General features: G+C 37.8%; 1 protein-coding gene across 3 annotated transcripts; it reads left to right on the forward strand.

Annotated features, from left to right (window-relative positions):
* The first annotated feature begins 284 nt into the window (after positions 1–284).
* Positions 285–19,134, forward strand: LOC141586787 (ribonuclease II, chloroplastic/mitochondrial). 3 transcript variants are annotated; one of them, XM_074408127.1, is made up of 15 exons: positions 291–671; positions 1,750–1,922; positions 2,107–2,266; positions 2,423–2,536; positions 2,637–2,714; positions 2,789–2,920; positions 5,699–5,920; positions 6,686–6,868; positions 9,892–9,954; positions 10,067–10,173; positions 10,319–10,468; positions 14,554–14,713; positions 15,310–15,705; positions 17,094–17,318; positions 18,612–19,134. In XM_074408127.1, coding segments are annotated over exons 2-15 (2,118 nt in total). In that variant the 5' UTR covers positions 291–671; positions 1,750–1,920; the 3' UTR covers positions 18,738–19,134. The 3 variants fall into 3 exon arrangements, with proteins under 3 accessions (XP_074264227.1, XP_074264228.1, XP_074264229.1); XM_074408128.1 differs by having other exon boundaries at positions 447–671; positions 2,091–2,266; XM_074408126.1 differs by lacking the exon at positions 1,750–1,922 and having other exon boundaries at positions 285–671.
* Positions 19,135–27,018: the final 7,884 nt, after the last annotated feature.

Consider the following 27,018-nt stretch of genomic DNA (forward strand, 5'->3'; position numbering starts at 1 on the left):
AAGAATGGAAAGAATGAATAAAATAATGTAAGTTGTGAAGTTTATAGGAGAGAGAAAATAATAAAGAATAAATAATGAATAAAGAATGAATAAAGTAATGGAATTTGTTGATTTTTTATGAGAGAGAAAATAATAAAGAATTAATAAAACTTACTAAAAAAGTCAAATTAGTGTGAAAAAGGAAAGGGGGAAGATAATAGAAAATTGGAAGGACTACTTTACTTGTAAAACACATGTATTCTAAATTTGATTATATATAATTTCAAAAGGGAGTAAAAAAAAAAGAAATTAATTAATATGTGAAATTTGGTGGTTGGTGTACTGTAGTCAAGTGGGGCAGTCATACACTCATACATACCCGGAGGTTATCAACAAGCAAGAAGAACTGAAGAATCAAGGATGATTGGGTTTTTATAACCTCCCTTATAAATTGAAGCTTGAAGTCCGTCCTGTATATGCATAATGATGATGATGATGGGGGTTCGAGCAGCCAGCAACAGCTGCTGCCTCATCCGCTATCATCTCCCCCATTTCCGACGACGCATTTCTATCCCATGCTGTATCCTCTCTGTTAAACGCCACGCTTTTTTCCATAGCTTCGTCGAAACCGTCCTCCAGGAGCTTCACCACACTCGCCGTTCTCGCACTCGCTCCCGTCCCGCCACCAACAGGTAACGTAACTTGACCTTCCTTCTTTTCTCATTCCATGCTGCACCTAATCCCTCCTTCCCGCTCATTTGTTTACCTATTCCATATTGGGATTCTTTTTTTTTCAAGTAAACAATATCCACAAATGGTCACTTCTCTTTCTTTGCCACAATCAAAGGTAAACAAATGACTGGACGGAGGGAGTATAATGTTGCACCAATACTTGCTTCCATTTCTTCTGCTGCTTTCCTTTATTGAATTTTATTCAACCATTTCATTTCACGACCCGACCTGCAGGTAGCTTCTTGATCCTAAGCCCTAAGAGAGGGGGTTTTATGCTCTCATGTAACAATATTTCTTCATGAAAATCATGCACACATCGCTCATCATCTGTTAAAAATGTTGATGACCTGAAACCTGAATTGAAACAGTACAAGTCGACTAATTCCACGCGAGTAATGAACTACTCTCCCAGATTTATAAACTCTTGGCCTATAAAGCCCCTCCTCCAATTATGAAGTTGAATGAATTGAAACAGTACAAGCCGACTTGTCATCCCACTCTGTATTCTCTCCGTGTCTCTTTTGTCCATGTGGCTTATTTACATGTATTGATGTACATAGTCTATCTTACCTAGAAAATCACGAGTGTTTTCTAGTTTGACAGTTAACAAATTTGGAGGATCAAATTTTGTTCATTTTCCTCTTAAAAAAAAATTCAAAGGAACGGATGAGAGTAAGAAGAGGGCAGGAAAATGCAATAAATTTGAGATCAAATTGGACATCTCGCAGATACCGATTGACCGCCTTAACTACTGGCAGTGCCCTCTTCCCACAAATTTCCACAGTCTAGTGACCTTCGGGCAACCCAGTACCTTTTTAGAGCCTCAGCCACCTTCAATTTAAAAAGAAAGCTTCACCTACTATTTTGTGGCAATAAATTTTTAATAATCTAACTGATTTTTGGGCGTGGATTTGGCTTCCATCATCCCTTTAATTTCCCCCTTCTGTTGGTAGTAAATACTTGGTAGTTTTATTGGGATTTGACAAATACATAAATTCATTGAGAGGAGAGTGATATGTGCATCTGTACATTTTTCAGGTCATTTAATATTTTGGTGGAGGAAAGGGCTTTTTAGTTAACCACTCATAAGTCTCAGGGAGTAGTACCTTACCCCTGTGGAAGTATACCTACCCGACTTTTAAAGTATATGTGCTGATTGCTGAAGAACATTGCCGATAGATACGGCTTCTGGTGTTCTCATCCTGATACATGTAGGTTGTTTCTTTCTTTTGTTATTCTTCTTCTGCTGGATGAATGCGGGCTTATCGTTTGTGCCATGTTCTGCTCTTGACTGATTTGTTCCTGCCCTTTTTTTTCCATTACTTTTTTTTTGTTTGATTGATTCCAACTTTAAGAGGCTTGTTCCTGATTGATTGTAGGCATCTCTCTTTGCAGGCTGGGATTAACAAAAACTACAGAACAACTTGAAGAGAATCCTGGAAAGCAAACACTTCGAGGAGGTTTGTTGTTGGAATTCAAAAAGGACTCTGAAAGGGTGTTACTGGCAGTTGCTCAGAAACCAGACGGGAAAAAGAACTGGATGGTTTCTGATCAGGTTCTTGTAGAAACATGATCATTTATACGAATACTTATTTGATGTTAGGTTCATTTTGTTGTGTGTTTCATCATTAGATATTTAGATACCTCGGTTTCTCTGATTTGGCTGACTCTATTTCCTCTTTATGCTTTTTTTTTTCCTTTTTACAAGCAGAATGGTACCTCATCCTCCATAAAACCACAGCAGATAACCTATATTGTTCCTGGCATAGAGAATTTTGACCATAGTCAGATATCAGAGTTTATGCAGAAAGTTGAAGACAATTTGGTTAGTCTTCATGCGAAGTTACTCATCATGTGGGCTATTATTTCTGTCATGTTTTCACTTTTCAGAGTACAAACTTGATTTAATTATGTTGCTGATGCAGGATCCAAGTCTTCTTGAACTTGCCTGGGCTGAGCTTCTTGAGAACAACAAATCAATAACAGTTGAAACTTTGGCAGAGGTACTGTATCTAGCTTGCTTCATATCTATCTTATGGTTGCATTTGGGCTTTATCTTTCTTCATTTTCTGCACAGATGATCTATGGGATTGCCGAACCTCTTGAGAGTTATTGTGCTCACATTTTGCTGTCGAAAGATGAGGTCTATTTTTCAGTGCTTGAGAGGCAAGGGTTCCATTCTGTTTATGCCCCTCGCTCAGCTGATCAGGTACTTTATCCATGACGTTCCACGTGCAGGGATCTTGCTTGCCTTTATAAACTATTCTAAATCTTCTGTTGCATGAAGCGAGTGACTATATGTTTCATTTTCTTTTCTTTTTGATAGAGTTGCCTTGTTTTTGGTGCTGCTTGTCAAATGGAAAGATGCATCTGGTTACTAAGAGTTTTCCTCCTAGAGAGTAGTTTCTTTCAACACTCTGCAACATTCTAGAGTGCTAAGCCTGCTATCATTTAGATCTCCACTTTTAACATGTTACCCATTCTAGTATCTTCATTGAAACTGAATGCCATTACTGAAATCGAGATTCTGTCTAGTTTTGATTAAGGTTGTCAATCCCGAAGAAAATCGAAGAATCATACTTCTATTCTTCAAAGCTTCGACATTTTCTATTTGGGCAGATTTGCTGAAAGCTTCTAGTTTCCTATTCACAACTGCCCCACCTCTTCGTAAACCCAATCCAACCACCAGACCGGCAGACCCCCCACCACACCCCTGAAAATCCCTTTCCTACACTAGAAAACCTTAGCCCCCTCTTTGTGAACCCAACCCAATCACCAGAATCCCCACCTCACCCCCTAAAGTCCCTTTCCTACCCTAGGAAACCCTAGATTGGAGATATTCTTGAAGGTAAGAGAGGGCATTTCAGGGGTGGAGGTTCTTCTTAGGGTTGCTGGATTCAGTTATGTTTTGGTGGAGGTGATACTACTGACGAGATGCTGGATAAGAGGGTGGGTGAGGGTTAAGGAAACATAGTGAACTGGTGTATCCTTAAATCTCCCTCTCTCCTTCTGAAAAGCTAGAACCTTTCATAGAATAAGAGGGAGTAGTATTTAACGGAAATATCTAACTGAAGTCTTAAAACAATGCTGTAAGATATATAAACTGAATGTTGTTTGTATAAATGTTTCAGTTTCATTTTTTCAGGTAAAAGTCAGTACTTTACTACTTTGATAAATTTGACTAAAGATTCTTTGAAACATTTAGACATAGTTGTACTCCCTCAATCCCAAAATGGTTGGGTGGATTTGACTTTGGCTGTCAAACTTATCCTACTTTCACTATCAATTTGTCAATGTTTATGTGAGAACCACCAACTCGGTGAGAACCTTGTGAACTATCTTATTAAATTTTGTTTTTAAAAATAATGACATAATTGGTTTCGACGTAGAATTTTATGCCTAGATAACATATTTGTTAGTCGAAAAATTATAAAATAGTGACGGAAATGAGGGCAGAATACATTTTTATACTTTCCATGTACCTAGTAATCATTTTCGTGTATCTAATAATTTTTATGCACCTAATACTCGTGGTGTATCTAGTTCCCGTTTTAGTGTACCAATTAAATATTTGTACATAAACTATACATTTTGTTAGTATAACAACAAATTTTATTTAGTAAGAGTGTAAGACTGAATAATGTCATGAAGGATGTTAGTTTGAACTATGCCTTCTAATATGTATGTTTGGCGATTATGGTTTTTAATGAGAAAGCTTACATTTTCCCAAAAAAAAAAGACTGAATAATGTGCGTGAATAAACTAAATTACGGGTAAATATTCATCTAACCTTTTGAAACAAAATTTGGTGGAGATTGGTCGAGGGTTCTGACAGGTCTCAACGAGTTGGTGGTTCTCAGTGGAACCCAACAAAGTTGCCATTTTTTAATCCACACTGAAGTAGCATTCATATCAAGATTTCAAGTTCCATCCAAATTGATCCTTGACTTTTCAATTTTTTTTAGATAAGATTATGCATTATAGTTTGAGAGCTAATTTTCTACCTCTCATTATGTATATGGGCATCACATTTAGGGTGTCTTTTTGGTATATGGGTCACCCCCATCCCTTCTTTTTGTAGATGGGCGCTACCTCTGTGATATCTTTGGTACATGTGTGTCACCCCTTGGTGTCTCTTAATTAATATTATATATTACTTGTGAAAAAGATAGCGTTCATCTATCCTGTTGAAGTTGAACATGTTTGACCTTCAAGTTAAAATCTTGCCATTTCTTTTGTGGTGGGCATAAGATTTTGATAATCTTTGTTCATAAAGTTCTGAAAAGGGAATTTAGTTAAAGGTAAAGTAGTGTTAAAAATTACTCATGATGGTTAACTGTTAAACATGTATATATCATGAAGTTAGAACTTATCGGTTAAGAAACTGTCCTTTATTTTACTACTACTGCAGATTAAAAATGTTCTTTTGTGAAGATTTTAATGTCAGAAAATTTGTAGGCAACTAGGATTGGAACTGCTGACACCGCCAAAAAGCTACATTTGTGTATTTTTTTTAGGGTATCACCAGTTTAAGATTTTGGTGCTCTAATGCAACTGTTTTGCGCTGCTTTAAAATACTTCCTCCATTCAACTCCACTCCACCAATTTCATTTTCGTACAATATTCACGAGTGAGTATTCAATTTCAATTTTCTCTCGATACGTAAATGAAAATATATTCATGTGGGATCTTGTTTGATTCGTCTTTACGAGTACATTAAAAATATAACTTTTATAATTTTTGCAAATATGTAGCTAACGATATTTACCGCGTAAAACACGTGTTGGCAAACGTGAAAAAGGAAAGTGGTAGAGTGGAGTTGAATGGAGGAAGTAGTTGGTTTAGTATAAATCAGCTGTAATGCTTTTGTATTGTCTCCATCTATGACTCTATGTGAAGCAGGTTTTTCTCTTTAACATTTAGTTATCTGTGATTATATTTGGTGGTTTTTTTTAAATAGATGGATTATGGTTAACTAACATTGTAGGTTGAGGAACTTCTCAAGAGGAAGCTAGCTAAGGAGACATCTGAAAGAGAACTACGGGAATTCATACAGTTACTATCTGCTGCTAAGGCAATGCCTCTGAATGCGAAGCCTTCAAGATCAACATGGACCATGGATGAGAGAATTTGGAATCGTATAGAGTCTCTTGTTGCTTATGCAATTGACACATACATCAGTGATAGCCAAAAGAAAACCGCTGGAACGGTAGTTTTTTTCAACTTGAACAAAGTGAATGATTCCTTGAAAAGTAATTCACACCGAGTACAGAAAGGGGCTAAGGAATTAAGTCTTTTTGCATTTCGTCTCACGTGATTACTTCATCTATAAAAATGTGAGATCATTACGGTGTGAAATATGATTTGTAATCTCTCCACACTAGATATTCGTGTTCTGAAAATCAAAATGTCTGCATAGAATTAGTTTTCTGGGAGCCTGGGACCCAGGTAAGGCATCCATACATTGGGATTTTCCCAATCTGCCTTTGGTTTGATTGTTTTTGTACTGAGTTAGGGCTGTTGTCAATGCTGTTATTGACTTACGGTATAATTTGGGGTGAGCTTGATTTGGTACTCAATCAGCTTTTGCTGCCCGTTGTATGTGGCATTGTATTTGTTTCTGTGGTCAAGTTCTTATTCACTAATTATCCTTGATAACCTATTTTTTTTAACATCACAAGTAGTAACTCTATGTAGATTGCAACAAACATTTTACATACAATATTCCATTACTAGTTTATTGCTCGTTGAATGTGTTTTTGCATTCCAGTTAAAGCTGAGCTGATTTTATGTCGGTAACTTTCAATGTAGTATTGGATATCCATTTCAACATGCATTCATTGTTTGACTTGACTAACTACAACGTTTGAAGAGTCTGAGGGATGGCGTTCTTTTGGGCTTTTTTTTGTTGCTGCATTTTTTTAATGTTTGCATACACTTTTCCCTCCTTAACTTTTAAACCTCTTGTTTTCAGATTCTTATAATGATGGGTTTGGCGAAATCGGCATCTTCAGCCTTAAATCTTCTTATAGACATTGGTTATTTTCCGGTGCATGTTAATATTGACCTGTTGAAGCTTAATATTCGTACTGACCACTCAGAGGAGGTTGAATTGGCTGCTGAAGATTTGCTTTCCGAATATTATGACAGAGATGAGGTAACTTTATTAGGACTATTTCAAAGATTGTTTACGTAGCTTAATGTTCATTTTCATTTCCCGTCCAAGATATGCCCGGGGTTTGACATATATTACTCTTTCATGGACAAATATTACTCTTTCATGGACTTTTTGCCATTATTTTTCCATACCTTACCCTTCCCCCAAAAACAAAATAAACAAACTCTCTCTAATTCTTTTCCTCACAAAATTAATCAAATCCGTCAAATTACTCAATTATGGACGCTAGTTCTCATGTCGATCAAGTAATGATTCTAATTTAGTAACTATGCTGCGATAATATCAAGTTATGGAGATTAAATTAATTTGAACTGATGAAATTAGGGTTTAAAGAAATTAGTATCAAATTAGGAAGATCAATTCACGATTACTACTATATGATTCTCAATTTAGATCTTGCATTCTCATAGGCTTTTCAAGGAAACGTGCTGTACATGATACATCTGCCAAATGGAAAACTAGAAAATTGCAGTAGAAAATACAGGGCACTTCACGAGAAAATACAGGGCACTTCACGTCGGAGGAACTATATGATTCTCAAGAATGATTAATCATATATGGCTCCACTAAATGCATTGACACAGAACATGAAGATAGACATAATAAGACATGTATTACTAAAGTCACGAGCAGGTAAAATTCGCACTAAAGTACGCACTGATGTTGGTTCAGGGGGTAGTCCGACGGTATGGGAGAGGTAGAGGGGGTCGTCCGGTGGTGATGGGTTGGTGTGAATATTGAGAGATTTATTGGATTGAAATAAGATGGAAAATGAGAGTGTAGAAATGATAACGGTATAATGGTCATTTACGTCCATGATTGAGTAAATCATGTCCATGAAAGAGCATAGCCCTAAAAAAAACGGCGGGCAAATGAAAAGTAGATGCATTAACTTTTTGCACATGGGCACAAAATGAGTTACACTTGACAAGGCCCTTATTCATATCTGAAGAATGTCATAAAGGATAAGTCTTCACGAAAGCCTCGGTGTGGTAGTAAATTCACATAGCCTCATAATAATGGAAGTTCTTAGGATATGCAATATCGACTACTATGTAATACTTCGTAAAGATTAACTTTGACTACAGTTTCTTTTGAAAAAATAACAAGGAAAATACATAGGCAATGACTATCTGTGCAAGGATTTTCAAAGCTAATTATGATATTTTCTTGCCGACCTTGGTAAACAATATAGAAGATACTTACAAAGTTACAAGTTACAACTGTCACAAGGTCTTTAGTATTATTGACTGGCGGAACCGCATCAAGCATGCTTTTAGAAAGGACACGATGTCTGTTTTTCTTGATCATCGTCTAAGTGAAGTTGTCTCTATCCTTTTCAGCTGGTCTGCAAGCTACTTTAGTACTCTCAATGCATGCCGGCTCCTCACTTCTTCAATTGTACCAACCACTAAAAGAAAAAAAAAATCTCAGAGGAAGTGCAGTACAGGTGATAAGTATTCCGAAATAGAAAATTAAAAAAAGTTGTTACAATTGTAGGAGAAGTGAGGAGCCACCATGCATTGAGAGGGACCACCAGTCCACCACTAGGTTGGTCTGTGGGTGTGAGACACAATTTATCATAAGGGAGGGTGTGCAAATTGTTTTCAGTGTTTGATAGGACAGAACGTGATTGGTAGAAAAAAGATAAGGGAATACAACTTTGATTTTAGTGTGCATTGTAGATAGAAAAAATTAAGTTGGTTTTAAGAGTAGTGTTGGGGACTTGGGGGATATGGATGAAGACATGAAGGAAAATATAGGAGAGAAAGGGAAGACCAGCAACTCGTCAACTCTTGAAGAGTACTCTTTTATACGTATACAGTAATACAAACATGCAAGTTGCAAATTACATCAGAGGAATATCTTCTTGTAAGAAAAAGAGTCCTTTATTCCCCAACGAGCTCTGAAGGGGACTCTTTTGGACTTCCTCTACTTCTCTTGTTGACCAATAATATTATTGTAGGTATTGTGTGGAAGTTGTTCTACGTACAGTGTGTAAGTTGTAGAATTAGGTGACCGCTGTGAATGCTCTCATAGAACTCTATCCTAGTAGAGCAAAGAATCCAATGGCAAAAGCAATCTCGACTATCCAAGTAGGGGGGCAAGTGGATTAATATGTACAACAAAGAAATTTAAATGGAGCGTGCTCTGGTTTTAAACGTGGTATTAAACGTGTTTTTGAGAAATTTTCCATGTTGCTATGTAGTTTTCACGTATTTCATGATGAGAAAATGGTTCCTTAATTAGCATACAATGAATAGTGCGTAAGGCAGGCTGCAGTAAGCCTGCCTGCAACTCTGCCTGCAACTGAGACAAAGGTTTATTATGATAACTAAGAACTAGTATAGATCCCGCGCAATGCACGCGCGGTATATAGAGTTTTTATTTATTTTTAGTGTATTATTTATACTTTTTAAATTTACATCTCATCAATATTTAATATTCCACTCCATTGTATTTTGACATGAAACAAATTAAAATTGAAATAGAAAACTAAGTAAAGAGAATTAAGATAAGTTGTGATTTTTTTTAATGAATTTGTTTTCTGTCACGAAGCTAATAGTAAGTATGTGTGAAGTTATTCTCTACAGTAATAAATTGCTGAAAAATTTAGCAACTTATAGTTCATAGTTTAATACCAATCTTAATTTATTTTAATGATAAAAAATCATAATTATGAATTTAATTAAAAGAGTAGAGTTTAATTATAAGAATATATTAATTCAAAAGATAATAATTTAATGAATGAAAGTTTTATTTATTTTCTTATTAGGTAGATGCCTTTTGGAGGGAATAATTATTAGTTTTCATTCTCTTAGTAGTAAGGGGGGGTTATATTCGACCAAATCTCTTGTTCGAATGCTTAAATCATCTGTTGATATGTATGAATGATTAAATTCATGGAAATATATTTAAGAAATTATAAACATTTCACTCATAGTTATACCTTAGAGGAATAATATCTTCCATACTGAATACAACCTTTCTATTTGTTTCAGATCCGGCGGAAGGACATTACACACTTGAAGGTTTATGCTATTGATGTTGATGAGGCTGATGAGGTAATTGTTGTCCGAGTGAAATCCCACGGAGAATTTCTCCAACATCAAATCCTCTTGTCATCATTAACTCATTTCCTTTTTATCCATTAATTGATATCATTGACCTCTTCAGCTTGATGATGCACTCAGTGCCACAAAGCTGCAAGACGGCCGGATCAAAATTTGGATACATGTAGCTGACGCAACCTGCTTAGTTCAACCTGGAAGCATTCTTGACAAGTAATTCCATACATTCATGTAACATACTATTCTTACTTATGCACTACTCAGAATACCTGTTCTCCTATCGTACCCTTACCTTTTCTTTTCCCTCTCTTCTCTTTTGTCTCGATATCTGTTTGCAATTAATAGCTACTCTTTGCAGAGAGGCCATGAGCAGAGGAACATCGGTTTTTCTACCTACAGCGACTTATCCTATGTTTCCGGATAAACTTGCGATGGAAGGAATGAGTTTGAAACAAGGGAAAATTTGCAATGCTGTCACCGTGTCCGTCGTGCTTCATTCTGATGGCAGGTACCAACAATTCACTTTACTTCTGCGTTCCTAGACTTGCTATAAAAATGTGTATTTGACCGCGGCTGCGGCAAACGATTACAAAATTCGGTATTGGGATGCCACGAATATAATGTTACACGTCGCAGCCTATGTAGCTGTAAGTTCAATAACGTTCACTTAATGCGTAAATCTGTAACGTTCACCCAATGCGAAATTTATGATGCTTAATGCTCTCTTTTGACGACTTATTTTCCACAAAAAATGAATTCCTATATTTCTCACGAAAAATAATAAATAGTGCAAATAAGTCACAGGGGTGTCTGTGAAGTAATGACGATATTTTAATCGATTCACATGGCCAAAATGCGGCATTTTTCTGCGGTGTAATATAATGAGAATTAATGGGACGACAGGGACGCCAACTTGGTATTTGTTTATACCATGTTTCCGGTATTACCAAGGTCTCTTAGTGGAAATAGAAAGAGGTAATAGCTGTTTCTGTATATCTTCTAGTCTTCCCCTTTCTCAGTTACACGTCCAGGCTCTACGATTGTCAAACTAAAAATGCATCAGAGTCCGTTGACAGTTTGTGTGTTTTCCTGGACATTTGAGCACTAGGCAAGGTTTTAGCTAATAATGGAGTCAGCAAAGGCAAATAACTTGTATTTCTCGTGCATGTATGGAGTGAACTGGCGCAGTTATAAAGTGGCTCTAAGGCCTCTAATTCTAGTCAGTGCATGTTAGGGGAATTTTGAGGCCTGTCCACTGGAATATTTTCCACACTTAGGTCTCGCTTGGATTAGGGGTACTTGGTACTACGGTAATGGAGGAAAATTAAAGGAAAAATAGGTGGTAGCAGTGGTCATGGATAGAGGAAGGAGTTGAAGAGAGGGTTGAGGGTAATTGTTGCCCATAAATAGGGGTGATATTTAGCCACCTCCTATGGTAATGCACTACCCTCGTATAAAACTAACAACTTATCCACTACCCCTTTCATCCTCCCTTCAACACCGTTAATTTTCCCTTTACCATTGGCAGTTACCTTTGTCCTCTTATTTTAAGCTCAATTACCCCGGTAATGACACAATAGTAAGATTGCGTACATTTGACTCCGTACCTCACTCTTGTTTTTGTTGATTGAGTTGTCATGCGTGCTAAAAATTTAGGAAATTTATCAGAAAATCTCCCTTCTTCTCAGTCATCTCTCCCCCAGCACCGCCCACCCAACACCACCACCGCCCGCCACTACCCGCTTAGGCCCACTTGCGACCACCCGTCCACCACAATCATTCCCACCCACCACAATCATTCCTCCCACCTCTGCCCATCCGTGTATGACCAGCTTGTCCACCGGCGACTACCGCATAATTTTCTCTCTTATTTTACGTAATTAAGTTTTAACACAATGTGTTGCTAATATAATGTACTGCGTTCCGTAAAGGTATAATAACTTGATGTGTACATGAAAGTTAATATAATATAGGATATTGTGTACTGTAATATAAGGTACTTCGTACTACAAATATAATACCGAGTATAAGGTTTCACCAATCAATAGCATAGCGACTCGTTAGATTTTTTAATTATCATGTACCATGTACTGTAAAGTTAATATAACGTACCGCGTACTACAAAGCTAATATAAAGTAGTCCGTTGTGCAATGGTCAATGTAACGTATTGTCACGTGAGAAAGACAATAGAGGTGTCGCTGTGTTACTCCGACTATTAAACTCCCCGCCACCTCGCCATCGTGGACCCTCGACGCAGTGCTACCCTCCATGAGTGCCGCTTTGTGTTACTCCGACTCTCCGACACGGTGTCGTGTCTGACACCGCCATTTTGGATGAATTTTCCTGTTTTGTGGTCTAAATTGAAGTGTCGAAGTGTCGTGTGTCCTACACGTGTGACACGCGACACGACGCTTAAGTTAATTGAAGTGTCGGAGTAAGAGTAGCATAGATCGCCGCCATCCCCACGCTCCCAAGCCAACCCTCAACGAACCCCACCCTCCATGACTACCGCCATCACAACGCCCCCATGCCAACCTCATGCCATCCCTCACCACGCTCCGCACTCCAATCACGCCTCCTCTTGGCCACCCCCGATCAATCAATCCCTCACCCTAAATATTCTGAACCCTAACTCAATCAACCAAAATATTAAAAAGCATTACAAAAATATTAATTCTAATTTACAAATCAATTACTTGTTCCCTCAATCAATTTAGGATCCATGATTGAAAATTTTTGATAGCTCTTAGAGGTCGTAGCATTGGAATTTGAGAGTAATTTTTTTTTTAGTCCGAGGGGATACAAATAGAAAGTAGCGCAAATAAAGTACTACATTGAGAAAAAAGTTTACTCTGATTGAGTAATGTAACGTTGGGTAGCTCGGACTTGGATACTCTATCCGACACGGGTACGTGACACTCGTGACCAAGTGTCGGATTCGTCTATTTTTGAAAAAAATTCATGTTTTTGGTCTAAATTGAAGTGTCCGAGTGTCCTACCCATGTCTGAGTGTCCAGTGTCCGACACGGGTACGCGAGGTAATATTGAAGAGTCCGAGTAACATAGGGTCGTACAGTCACAACTTTATCTTTTCATTATATATATGTTTTTGATTCTCAATTAGTTGTTTCTTACATATAAAACCACAAACTTGTAATACTAAAGCTTGAACATTGTTTGTGTCACTTCAGATTTCTAGTCATGAAATTTGGGTTCATAAACCTCAAACAGGGTACGACCAATGCCCCCCCCGCTTCACCACTTTCTACGACATCAATCTTGTTGTAATTGCTTGCGTTGTTTGTGTTTATGTTTTCAACATCTGTTAGGTAAAGTGTCAAATTTAATTTATAAGAAGAAAATAACCAATTTATGAGAAGAAAAGAAATGTCAACTGAAACTCTGAAAGTCAATGCAAATAGTTTTAGGGCTACTTCGGAAAGATATACCCAAAACTTTCAATTGGAGGATAATACATGCCTGCGATATTTTTGGAAAGATGAAGGAAACTTGGATTATTTGTGCTAAAATTTTCTTATATAGATATCAGCAACTGGTATGTTATGTTTCTTTGACTCTCACGTAGTAATTGTGCCCGTGTCAAACCTGACATGACGAAACCCTTGTCAATTTAATCCATGCACGAGAAACAGAGTGTGGCACTCACAAAAAAAAAGAGTATGGAACGATATCGATAACTATAACAATCCCCTATAATTACCAAGAGATTAGAAAAAGCTCTAAGTTTCCCACCTAAAACATTACAATCTAGAAATTGGGCCTAATTTTGATGTTTATTCTATATGTATGTTCGGCTACAAATGAACCTAATTTTGTAGTCTATATAGTTATGTACTCCTATTATTTTTTCCACGTCAAATTTTTTATAAAAAAAAATCCATTTAATTTTTATAATAATAATTAAGGCTAAAAAATATGATATTAGGAAAAAAAATATAAAACAATATCATTAGCGGGTAAATTTTATATTCATTAAAATACGCATTTCATAACATTACTTAATTCTCTATTATTAATTTTGCGGTTTCATTTTTATTCTCACATTAAAATACAAGGATGAAAAACGAGAAAAATTAATGAATTGTCACATATAAATAATACACTAAAAAGTAACACTATAAATACCGTGCATTCATTGCACGGGGTCTATACTAGTAATGATAACATCCCATAATAACTGAGTTTAAAGATTAAACTGGTTTTAAGGGATGTTCTTGTATATGCGTCCAAAATTAGGATAGGGGCACAAGTGTTGTCAATATTCAGTCAGGAGACTTATGATGAGTCACATATTTGGATTCATACCGACATTGGGCACAGTATCCAAGTCCATGTAACCTAGGTGGCAAGCCTTGAAGAAAGACTCTGGTTTGTAGTCTTGTGTCCAAACTCCAAAGAGTAAGAGACCAAATGAAATGGACCAGATCTTGGTGCTGAATTGTATTTTCCACCTGTAGCTTTAATTAGAGTAGCTTTTTACCTCCACGCCTGAGAATGGTGTTTTTTTGGTTTTTAATTCATAAAAAGTACATATTTTTTAGAGTGAACTAATTTTTTTCTTGCTGTTTCAGTATAGCAGAGTACTCTGTGGATAATACAATCATCAAACCTACCTATATGCTCACATATGAGAGTGCATTGGAGCTCCTACATATGAATCTTGAGGAAGAAGGCGAGTTAAAAATTCTATCCGAGGCTGCAGCTTTACGTTTACAATGGCGTAGACAGCAGGTTAGATTAGCGTACAGTTGTATTATGTTTACTTGATCGCGAACTTTGTCGTCAAATGGTATAGTTTGAGACTTGATCACAGAATTGGTCATCAAGGGCTCACGGCCCTATCTCGGCTATTTCGTTATAAATGTGGCCTGTAACACCCCAAAACAGGGTTGCATTGACCTTCAGAGCATGGACTCGTCGTTGCTTATTTCGGATGTTGCCTTATAAATGCGGTAAAGATAGCTTCCAAAGGTGGTCCGAGTAATCTTATAAACCAACTTGGTAGCCTTATGGTATTGTGGAGCTTTGTTATGGCCGATAAATATACAATATTTTAGTGGTTTATTCGTTGGTTCATTTATTTATTAAATAGCATTTGAATATTGTGTAGAGCTCTTTGTCATGTTCAAACCTTCATCTTGGTAACAGTCAATAGTATTCTTTAAAAACTAGCGGGCTTTTCGGCATGAAAGCACCCTAACTAATGCTTTTAATAAATAAATAAATAAATGTGGCTTTATCCTCTTTATCCTCAATGATAAGATTCCTAGAGGCTTCATGTTTTGTTAACTTCTTACTCAACTGTACTTGTTCACTTCCTGTTCCAGGGTGCAGTAGATACCACGAATTTGGAGGCACGTGTCAAAGTGGCAAATCCAGATGATCCTGAGCCACATATCAATCTTTATGTCGAAAATCAGGCCGACCCTGCAATGCGACTTGTTTCAGAGATGATGATCCTTTGTGGCGAAGTTATCGCTACATTTGGCTCCCTTAACAACATCCCTCTACCTTATAGGGGACAGCCTCAGTCAAATTTAGATACATCTGCATTTTCTCACCTTCCTGAAGGGCCTGTCAGGAGCTCTGCAATTGTTAAATTAATGCGTGGTGCAGAGTATGATTTCAGGAAGCCCATACGTCATGGAGTTTTGGGAGTTCCTGGTTATGTTCAGTTCACTTCTCCTATCCGTAGATATATGGATCTTCTTGCTCATTATCAGGTGCATTCATCTCTCTCTGTAGTCTGTGCCAGTAATGCATAATAAAAAGACAACTAAAATGGATTAATTGATCAAGCTTACCTTTCAGTCTTTAGTGTTTCTGTTGTCTGACCACAAGATGTGAGTGCGGCGGATTGACTTCATTTTGTTGCGATAATCCTTTTGGCACTTTGTAGATAAGCTTTCAAGCTTTTAGTCCTGACCTTGATACCTCAATCTTTTTGGTAACAGAACAGTTAACCAGATGCTTTCTAGTCAAATTGAGCAAAAGTTATGTATAAACCAAGTAGCGTTCTACAAATTTGAACCTCCTCTACATAGTAATTCAAACACCAATCCAAGTAAAACACTGATTCTAACAAAAATCCGCACTAGTTAGTTTTGTTGAGCTCGTCGAATTGTATTGCGAGTCATCTAATTTGCTAGATTCAAACTTTGCAGTTTATTCACTCCCTGTAAGTTTGCTTTTGTAATTCATCTTATTCTTGTTAAAACTGCTTATGAGTGTCTTTCCAAATCAGTTGGTGCCGTTGTCTCTTAACTCATACGAAGTAACACATTACTGCACCAAAAAAAAGGTCAAAATAGACAATTAGTGGTTTTAGCTTAGCAGTCTGAACAAAAGCATATGGTGGAACAACCATCACCTTTAAAAGTACTTTTAATATGGCTTATCATAGCTTTAGTTAAGACAAAACAATTGTCAAGTAGAAGGTTTTTTTTTGCCGTGGTCAATCTCTCATGCGCCAGCCTATCCATCATCTATCAAAAATGCAATAGTCAATGAACGTTAACAATACTGAAGGTATCAGTTACAGGATGATTTGACTTAAAGCTTTTAACTAGTAATGTACTATCATTTTGCTGCGTGATAAATGGAAGTGAGCTGTGGTTTTGGCAGAAAGAATATAATAAGAAATTCACTCACTTGCATAGAATATCTCATAGATACTCGAGAGTTTGAGACTAGAAAATATCCATTGGAAAATGGAGTGTGCAGGAAGCTAGTTTCTCCAAAAGCCTGTTCTAATTTATTGGCATATACTAGGACTGTGCTGGTGAGCTAGCATCTAGTTTACCCCAAAAGATTATACTAATAAAATTTGTTGAATAAAGTAATTGCTCTAGGACCGTTTACACTGTCATCTGCGATTTGAAGAACCAAGAGGAGAGGGTTCTAAAAGTAGTCTTTTTATTTAATTTTTGGCTGATCCTGATAAGATGAATGGAGTAATGAACAGCCAACATTTTTTCCCAGTTTTGTGGCCTTCACCTTTTGTTATTGCATCTGGTGCTGGTCTGGAGTTCTGGACTTTTCATATTGATCGCTTGTGGAAAGTTCCACTTTATAAAGCTGGATTTTTTCCTAATGACATTGCTGCCTGTAGGTTAAAGCTTATGTTAGGGGTGATACCCCTCCATTCTCAGCGGGTCAGCTTGAAGGAATTGCTGCCATTGTTAACATGCAACATAGGGTTGCGAGGAAACTCTTTAGTAGCAGTCTTCGATACTGGGTGTTAGAATATTTGAGAAGGCAGCCCAAGGGAAAAAGGTTTCGTGCTCTAATACTCAAATTCATCAAAGACCGCATTGCAGCCTTGATGTTGGTGGAGGTATGCAATTTCATTGAAGCACAATGTGATTTCAAAATATAGGATGAAACCTCCAATGTCATACCTTTCATTACAAATTATTGAACTTTTAGTTTACTCTGCCACAGGTGCATTATAATTTATTGCGTCATAATTCTACTTTTTGATAATTAGCTCATTATCCTTCCTTGTTGGAACTTGGAAGAGCTCCTTAGAAGTAAGGTAATTCATACACAGTCAAAATGGTGTTTAAGAATCTATTTTATGGATTTGGGAAAGTTATGTGATACCTGGTTTTCTGAAATGATAGAAAGGTTTTATTGGTGTTCACGTTCATATCGTGATAAATATAAGTAAATAATTGTTAAGGTACAAGACCCTTGATTGGGCCTCTACCATCACCTTACGGTTTTGGTTGAGATGGTCTTCTTACATGGTATCAAAACCACCGTGACCAAAAGATCACGGGTTCAAATCTTGGGAGCCTCCAAAATTCTAACAAGTGGAATTCGAGCACGTGGTATGGGTGGGCCTGTGCATTATCCACTCTTCAAGCCCAATGAGCATTCCAGTGAGGGCGTGTTAAGGTATAAGAACTTTGATTGAGCCTCTACCATCACTTGTAGCTTTGTCGGGGAAAATTCTTTCAGCAACGTTTCTGTCCTTTTTCTGGAAAAAAAGCGTATTGGTCATGAGCTGTGATTGGAAAATTTTCAGTCTGGATTACAATTGAGCAATTCAAAATTTTATATAGCCCTCGTATCAATTTTTCTTATTGGGATCGAATTTACCTTGCCAATTCGTAGGTGAAAATAATTGCACGGAATTTGCACAAAAAGGCTGCAAGAAACTCTTGGGAGGATGATGAATACACTTCTTTTCCCCACCTAGGCTAGGATGCTTTGGTAGCATTTTTAATACGGAAAGATATATATATATATATATATATATATATATATATATATATATATATCCAAGATTGACTTCCTTTAGAATTCTTAGCACGAGGAGCTTTAGAATTTAGTTTTTAGGTGAGGTTGATCCGGTTTTCATCTTGTGCTGATTTCATTTTTTTCGTGGCATCATTCCTATTTTGTGTTGTTCGTAGCCATTGTGGTTTGCCACCTCACATCTTTACTCAACTTTCTTTTAAATTTACAAGTTAGTTGCTTCTTAATTCACAACTTTCATTTTCTTGTTATGACTTCTGTTCATGGATATACCAAGTTTGGAAGGAAAATAAACAAACTAAGGTTACCAAAGGGATCACCTTAACAAGTTAACACAACTGGATTCTTTGGTTGTGATTTTCAGGTTGGACTTCAAGCTTCAGCTTGGGTGTTGGTGGGATCTCAGGTTGGAGATGAAATTCAAGTTTTGGTAGAACATGCTCATCCAAGAGATGATGCTTTGTCCCTTAAGCACGTTGCCACTAACTAGTCTGAATTTCGTATCTTAGAAAGATGTTCCCTGTAATCTGCCTCTGAATTTACACGCAAGCGCATGCCAAAGAAAGTTTCAACTATATGCATTTGGATGCCTTAAGTGTCACTTATAACGATCAACGACTTTGTTAGTGAATTGCTGAGTTGCAGCCTACGATTACCGGTGCATGTGGCTTTCACCCCTTGAACAGAAGATTAAGATACCTAGTGTAGCTCAAATGTATGGTCTATGTATCATCAATTTTGTAGCCGAAAGATGAAAGCTCAGCTAAAGAATGACATATGCCGCATCCTTTGCTCAGTCTCATATGCTTAAATTTGTTGCGACAAAAATGGCCCTCAAAAGCCAAGGTTCCAGGGTTTGATCCTCGCTTTTAAGGCTTTCTGGGTGATGATGTGTTGCAGTTTTATTTATTTATTTATTTATTTTTTTTTTTTTGATCTGGTAAGAAAACTAGGTTGATCCTCTAGGGTAGAACCAACCTATCTCATCCTTTCGAATGAGGGAGGTAAGTTGAAGCCACCGGCTATCAAACCACCTCGAAAGAGTTGGACACTGAAGCCATGAAGTCAGCGGTCCTTGTTGGCTTCACGAAAGCAATGTTTAATTATCACTTCATCGAAAAAATGAAGGTCTAATTTCACATCCTTGATAATACTAGAAATTTCCCACGGAATTTGCCAAGTACCTCGAATCGAGTTAATAACACATAAGTTATCACCCTCCACAATTAACTTTGAGATTCCTAAGTATTTAGCTGCTAAAATACCTTCTTTTAAAGTAAGTGCTTCCGCAATAAGGATACTATTCGATCCGCACTTTTTTGCTCCCAACAAAACGACTTTACCATTGTGATCTTTTATAGAATATCCTAAAGCAGCTTTATTACCTTCTATTCTCGATCCGTCAAAATTTAGTTTTAGTAAACCGTTTGTAGGTTTTTCCCACCAAATCTCTTCCTTACTAGAATTGTTTCTAGCTGACTCTTCTACCTCGGGATTGTTGAGATCCTTAAATCTAGTCACATTCCATGTCTTAGTGCTATTATTACATAAAGTATTAAGTTTGCTGATACTTAAATTAACATTATTAAAGATAATATCATTTCTATGGAACCATGCATTCCACCAAATAAAAATAATCTTTATAAAGTCATTTTTTGGAATTAAATCCTTGAGATAATTAAGTTTCGTTAGAAAACTTTGACTTGTAATAGTATCATAATTTGACAAAAACTCGTTGAAACTAATAATGTTCAGGTCTTGGATGACAGACCCAATCAAGGGACATTCGTAAAAGAAATGATCTTTGTTTTCAATAGGATTGTTGCACAGAACACAATGAGGTGGGACATCAATATGACTCTTGAGAAGTCTACTTTTCGTTGGAAGGCCGTTGATATGGGTCCTTGACACCTTGTACTTGCCTAAACACATGGTGATTGGTTGGGAGTTTATTCATCTGAGCTTGTATGTATGGAGTCGGGCTCTTATGAGACAATGCCATACTACCCATGCTCCGCGAGTATGGTACTGTGTATTCTCAAGAGTCATAAAACCTCGTCACATTCATCAAAATGAATTGTCATAATAATAAGGAAAAATTACAAATATCCACCACGTATTTGCGTATTTTTACAAATTACCACTTTGTATTTGCATTTTTACAAATAACATCCAAACTTCATCGTATATTCCCCAATTACCACCGTATTTTTATCCCGAACATCGCTTTTCTTATTTCCCGACTTGTTAAGTGACGATTTACTTAAATTTTCCAAATTACCCTCATTTAATTACACAAACCCACCCATCACCCAAATAACTAGTCTAATCCTAGTCTTTCCCCCAATTCATTCAAAGTAACCCTAAATCCCAAATTACCCAAATTTGGTTCAAGGTAATCCTAAATCCCAAATTTCTTATCTCTCTTTTCCAATTCATTCAAGGAAAAATTATAAATAACTACCACGTATTTGCATTTCTTTACAAATTACCACCACGTATTTGTTTTTTTTACAAATAACTCCTCAACTTCACCGTATATTTTCCTATTACCACCGTATTTTTACCCCGAGCATGATTTTTCTTATTTTCCGACTTGTTAAGTGACAATTTACGCGGAATACCAAGATTGCCCTCATTTAATCATACTTACACAACAATTTCCCCAATTCATCACCCAAATAACACAAACATTTTCCCCAATTCAATTAAGGAACCCTAAACCCCAAATTCATATAATAAATTTGTGTTGAAGAGTATGTTGATTGTAACTCCTAGATTTAACTTATTTTTAGTGTGGCTGATGGGTAGGTGATTATCTCAAGATTGACATCAACTTAATTTTAGGGCACTTTTCAATCGGAAAAACAAATACTCCGAATTAGCTAGCGCAAACGCAATTGGTGGTTTACATCCAATCTTCACTCAGGAAGGGTTCCTGCTAATATGTCAGATTTTCGTATGATCTCAGCTGACTAGCCTGAAGGTCTAGTCCTGCCAGATTACGGCCGCAACCAGTAATCCACACCGCCAGTGGGGGACCGCAGCCATTCCCACCTAAGCCCCGCCCATCTATACCCGAGCGCAAACCCATGTTCCTTAATGTGCACATTCCCTCTTGCATGTGGCGGGTTCCACAAGGGGCGAATCAAGGGCGTGAAGCCACTCCCGCAAGTGACTCCACTCAACTGAGGGTGCACCTCGCGAACCACAGACAAACAACAACAACCAACTACGACATCAACAATTACCAATTCAATACGATATAAGACAATAACATCAATCAACCATCGTCAACCAACCAATTATCTAATATACATGTAAACAGTAACTGAGTGGGGAAACCCTACCTGAAAATGCAATCACCAATATCGTCACAACAGCGAATTAGAAACGTTCCTCTACGAAATCACCTCCTATCAATCATACAATCATCATCTAAACCAACAATACACCCAAAACCTCCCATCTACCCAATTAGGGCTTAAACCAAAATCAACGAAACAATATAAAAACTATACTAGGATCTTACCCACAATGCGACGGTCTCAACGGCGTAAAGAACTCTGGATTCCGACGTCAAAAGCCTTAGGATTCGATAGAAATGCGAAAGAGAGAAGCAACGTAACTTGTTTTTATCTTTGTGAAGTTTAGAATAGGGTAAAAAGTGAAACAAACTGACGAAAGGTGTTTATATATCTTTCTCGCGTTGCTATAAAACCCGGCAAATAACCCGTAAAAACAACCTTACTCGATCGAGTAAGTGACTTACTCGATCGAGTGGCCCCTACTCGATCGATTACCCATTAGACAGAATACTGTTTCGTGACCAAAACTCGCTTACTCGACAGAGTAAGCCTTACTCGATAGAGTCCCCAACAGTATAGAAAACCATAGTATTACAGTCTTCCCTCCTTAAAAATAAACTTCGTCCCCGAAGTTCAAACCCATACTAAAAAACAAACATACTAACTCAACCACGACACAACAACGCAACAAAAACTCAAAACAAAACCCCAACCACAACTCATACCGACTCAAAACAACCACTAACTATACTAAAACCAACATAAAACCATACCAAAACCTTAGCGATCATCTCCTACCCTCCTAAAAGAAACATGGTTACGTCCCCGTAACCACATATACCTGATAAAAAAGAGACGGATACCGCTCCCTCATAGCCTCTTCCGCCTCCCAAGTAGCTTCCTCAACCTCATGGTCTTAAAGGGCAACTTATTACATGGGCTTGGACAAGTATTTTTTACCCGAAAAATTAAGAGGACGGGCCAAGCCCAGCCCACCAAGTTAAATGGGTGGGTATGGACAACAAGAAAATCCCGTGGGCCGGCCCATTAGACCCGTTTACTATTTAAATCCTTTACTTTTACTCAAAAAGATATATTTTCAAAGAAAATTGTATCAATTTTATATGGATGTGGAACACTAAAATAATACGTAAACTATAAAGGTTAAAATATAACGAAAATATTTATATATTGGGTACCCTTATAAATTTTAATTAATAAAACATCTATATTGAAGTTTCGTGTTATGGCCCATTAGCCCATGGGCCGCCCGATTTTTGACTAAAGGGCGGGCAAGGGCAAGGATAATTGGCCCATAATTAAGGCCCGCCCCGCCCACTATGGTCTTAAAGGGCAACTTTTTCCTTCAGAGCCCGGCCCATGTCCGGCCCAAGCCCGCATTTGAACAGCTCTACATAGAACCTTGAGCAACACCATTTCTCCGGACCTAGTTTTGCGAACCTTGTGATCAAGAATCTGTTTTGGCACCTCAAGATAAGACAAGGATTCATCCAACTCGATGTTCTCCACCTCTAACACATGGGAAGGATCACTTACATACTTCCGTAACTGAGACACATGGAACTCATTATGCACACGATCCAAAGCTGGTGGTAAAGCTAACCGATAAGTAACTTCTCCCACACGATTTCATACGGTACAATGAACTTCTGGCTTAGCTTCCCTCTCTTACCAAACCTTATAACCCCACACATCGATGATACTTTCAGAAGAATCTTATCCCCAACCTGAAACTCTATGTCCCGACAGTGCAAGTCTGCATAGCTCTTTTGTCGATCTTGGGCCGCTTTCATCTTTTGTGACACCCCTATACTCCAAATGCCTTACCAGGACCACTCGGGTATAGGAACGTCACCATCTCGATTTCCCGAGGCAATGATAATCATAAGACAATGAAGAAACATAATTTAAAAGTAAAATACGGTTTAAGTGATTACATGTCCAAACTCAAAACTGTTAACTGAAACACAACCAAATCCAAAAGTGTCTACTAGCAAAATTGAACAACCAAGGACATCGTCTGACACAGCGGAAGACTCCTCTAACTGCCAAGTGATGACTCATCCCAGCTAGCCCATATGCATCATATCAAACCTGCTCAACAACTGCTCACCATCCCCGAATGGATCACCACAGTTTTTAAAACAATTAAACGGGGTCAGTACTAATTACACGATACAAACCAATAGAAAGCAAATGCCAAACAGCTCAATCAACACATCAATCCCCAGTCTCCATCATCAATCTCCACACAACTGACTACACACTAAAGTGTGTAGCCCTGTCAGAGTACCCATCGCAACATATACTCCACACCGCCAGTGGGGGACCGCAGCCGTTCCCACCTAAGCCCCGCTCATCTCCATCGAGCGATAAACCCATGTTCATTAATGTGCACATCCCTTCTGCGGCGGGTTCCACAGAAGGCGAATCAAGGGCGTGAAGCCACTCCCGCAAGTGACTCCACTCAGCCAGAGACGCACCCCGAAGATCACAGACAGATACAACAACAACAACAATCAACGATAATAAACAACAACCGTCACAACCACCAACAGTATACTTTAACAACAATCACAACGAAACCACCAATCACATCATGTAATTAATACGGAGTATGGAAACCCTACCTGGAACATCAATCACCACAGACGGTCACAATCAGCTAATCAACATCGCCCTTCACTGAAATTACTTCCTATCAAACATACAATCATACAATCACAATCTAACATCAACAATACTCCCCAAAACCCCCAAATTACCCAATTAGGGTTTCAACCAAATTTAACAAAACATTATAAACGCTATATAAAAAGCTTACCCTCGACACAAGGATCAAAACGGCATAAAGAACAGGATGATCCGACACTCCTAGCCTTGGGGATTTGCTAATGATGCGATGAAACAACTTACGTAACTTCTTTCTCTCAATTTAGGTTTTTAGAATGATAAAAAGGTTTAAGAAAAGTGACGGAACTCATTATATATTAATCTCGCATCATTAACAAAACCCGTCAAACTCAGCCCTTAAACTCACTTACTCAATCGAGTAAGGCACTTACTCGATCGAGTGACCCCTACTCGATCGAGTAACCAACTTACTCGATCGAGTACCCTACAGGCAGACTACTATTTTGCGTCAAAAACTACTTACTCGACAGAGTAAGCCCCACTCGATAGAGTACCCATAGACTCATAAAACCTTGTATTACAGTTTTCCCTCCTTAAAAAGAACTTCGTCCCCGAAGTTCAACTCATACATAAGAACAAACATACTAACCCGATCAAAACACAACTTATACGTGCATTTTGTATAGTCTTTTTAGTCTATTTTTGCACGTATTTCCATATACTTTTGTACTGTTTATATTGCATTTTGCCCCGAATTGGCTACTTTGGTTCGTTTTGTCTATCTTGTAGGAATGAACGTGAAATTAGTAGAATCGTACCATTTTCGACCTGTTTTGCATGCATTTTGAGGTGACGGGATTTTCAGAGCCAGATACTGCATTGGGATGCGTGAAGGAGTGGTCTACGAAGCAGTCGGCTACGAGTTGGAGCTGTTTCAGAGGAAGAATACTCGATCGAGCCCTTTTATTGGTCGATCAAGTGGTTTTTTTAGCTGAGGTTGTCGATCGAGCAGTCTATTTTACTCGATCGACAATGCTGGAATTAGAGGTTACTCGATCGAGCAGTATTTCTACTCGATCGAGCAGTATTTCTACTCGATCGAGCAGTATTTCTACTCGATCGAGTGGATTGCTTGAATAAGTACTCGATCGAGCTGTTTCAAACTGTTCGATCGAGTGGTTTGGTGTTTCACGGGCCTTAATTAGTCCGTGTTACTTATTTTAGTTAATGGACTTCGCTAATTTCTATTTAAGCGCACAATAATTAGGTCATTAAGGGCTATCACTTCTTATCTTTCATCTTTCACTGCAAAACACTACTCTTATTACGTTGCTTTTTCTTCTTCACTGTAACTTTTGCTTTTGGATTATTTTCGCTCGGATTTAGTTGTTCTTTACGCCGGAATTCTCGCGATTGTAATCTCTTACTCTACTTTATTCTTAATCTATTATTCGTTTGCTTTGATTCTCTTGTTTAGTTATCTTAATTTCTGCCCTAATCTCTTTTATGCGATTTAATTATTATTTCAATATGTTTGCCATTAGTTCATTCATAATTATTAGTCTTGACAATATTAATAATATGAGTAGCTAATTTGATTCATGTTGGGATTAGGGGATCTATGGTAGAAATGTGACGATGTAGTGAATAGGTTAGATGAATTATTTGTGAGATTCTGTCCCCATGGCAATTTAACTGTATTTACCGACTTAGTTGAGTGCACGCTTCTAAGTTACTCTTTAATCTGGTTAAATTTAATCCTGGATCGGAAGATTGGACTAAATAGACCTGCTATGAACAGTAGATTACCCTGACGAGGACGGAAGTTAAGTTAGTGGAAATCTAGGATAGAAAGTGGACCGGAAGGACCTTTCCATATCCGTCTCACAGTAATTTATCTAAGTTATTTACAGTTGAGTCACTGGACTACCGTAGTGAATCGAAATCCTGACATGTCCCCTCTTTATTGATAGTCTCATCCTTATTTCCTGCCTTTACTGCTCTTTTCTTATTTCTCTTCCCTTAAAGCTTAATTAGTTTAGAAAATCGATTATAAACCCCCCATTTGTGACCGAATAGGCGAACCTTTTACAGATATCTTTCCACCCTGTGGAGATCGACCTGACTTCCCTAGCTATATTAGTTAGACCAGTTGGTTATTTTTGATAGGTATACGACAGCCCTGTCAAATTTTGGCGCCGTTGCCGGGGAGGCAATTACCCTATCTATTTTTTTGTTTCGTTTATTTTATCCGTCTCAAGGAATTCTTATTCCTTGAGACAGTTCTTATTTATTTTCTTTCAGTGTTGTGTATGCCCAGGTCAAACAAGTTGGAATTAGTTTCAGCTGATTCTGAGCCAAAGAGACTGTTCAGGCATAGACTCCGTCTGCAAAGAGAATCACGAAAGGAAGACTTGAGTACTTTCGAACCCGAGCTTCAACATTTCCTATTTACAGAAGACCCGTCTTTAGTAGAAGATAATATCAGTTCTGTAAACCAACCAGTAAAGATGGCGAATATTGCAAGTCATTCGAAGCCTAAAGCATCATCTATTCCTAAGGGTTTCAACCTCCAGACTGAGGATGGTAATACTTTTGACATCCGTCCGTCTTATATCAATTTGGTGGAGAGAAATCTCTTTAGAGGTGTGGCAGGTGAAGACCCGAGGAAGCATATGGAGGTCTTTACGGACTACTATTCTACTATCCCCGCCACAAAGGGGGTAACTCAAGACAAGATTAACGAGGTGCTGTTTCCTTTTTCTTTCACTGACTCAGCCATGGAGTGGCTGACTGACTTGGACCGCA

Source organism: Silene latifolia, chromosome 6, assembly GCF_048544455.1.
Source record: "Silene latifolia isolate original U9 population chromosome 6, ASM4854445v1, whole genome shotgun sequence".
Taxonomy (NCBI): Eukaryota; Viridiplantae; Streptophyta; class Magnoliopsida; order Caryophyllales; family Caryophyllaceae; genus Silene; species Silene latifolia.

Coding starts and splice junctions, on each gene's coding strand:
- LOC141586787 (XM_074408126.1), top strand. CDS start 463: ATGATGATGATGATGGGGGTTCGAGCAGCCAGCAACAGCTGCTGCCTC. Junction 6,869..9,891: donor AATATTATGACAGAGATGAG/GTAACTTTATTA, acceptor TATTTGTTTCAG/ATCCGGCGGAAGGACATTAC. Junction 10,174..10,318: donor CCTGGAAGCATTCTTGACAA/GTAATTCCATAC, acceptor TACTCTTTGCAG/AGAGGCCATGAGCAGAGGAA.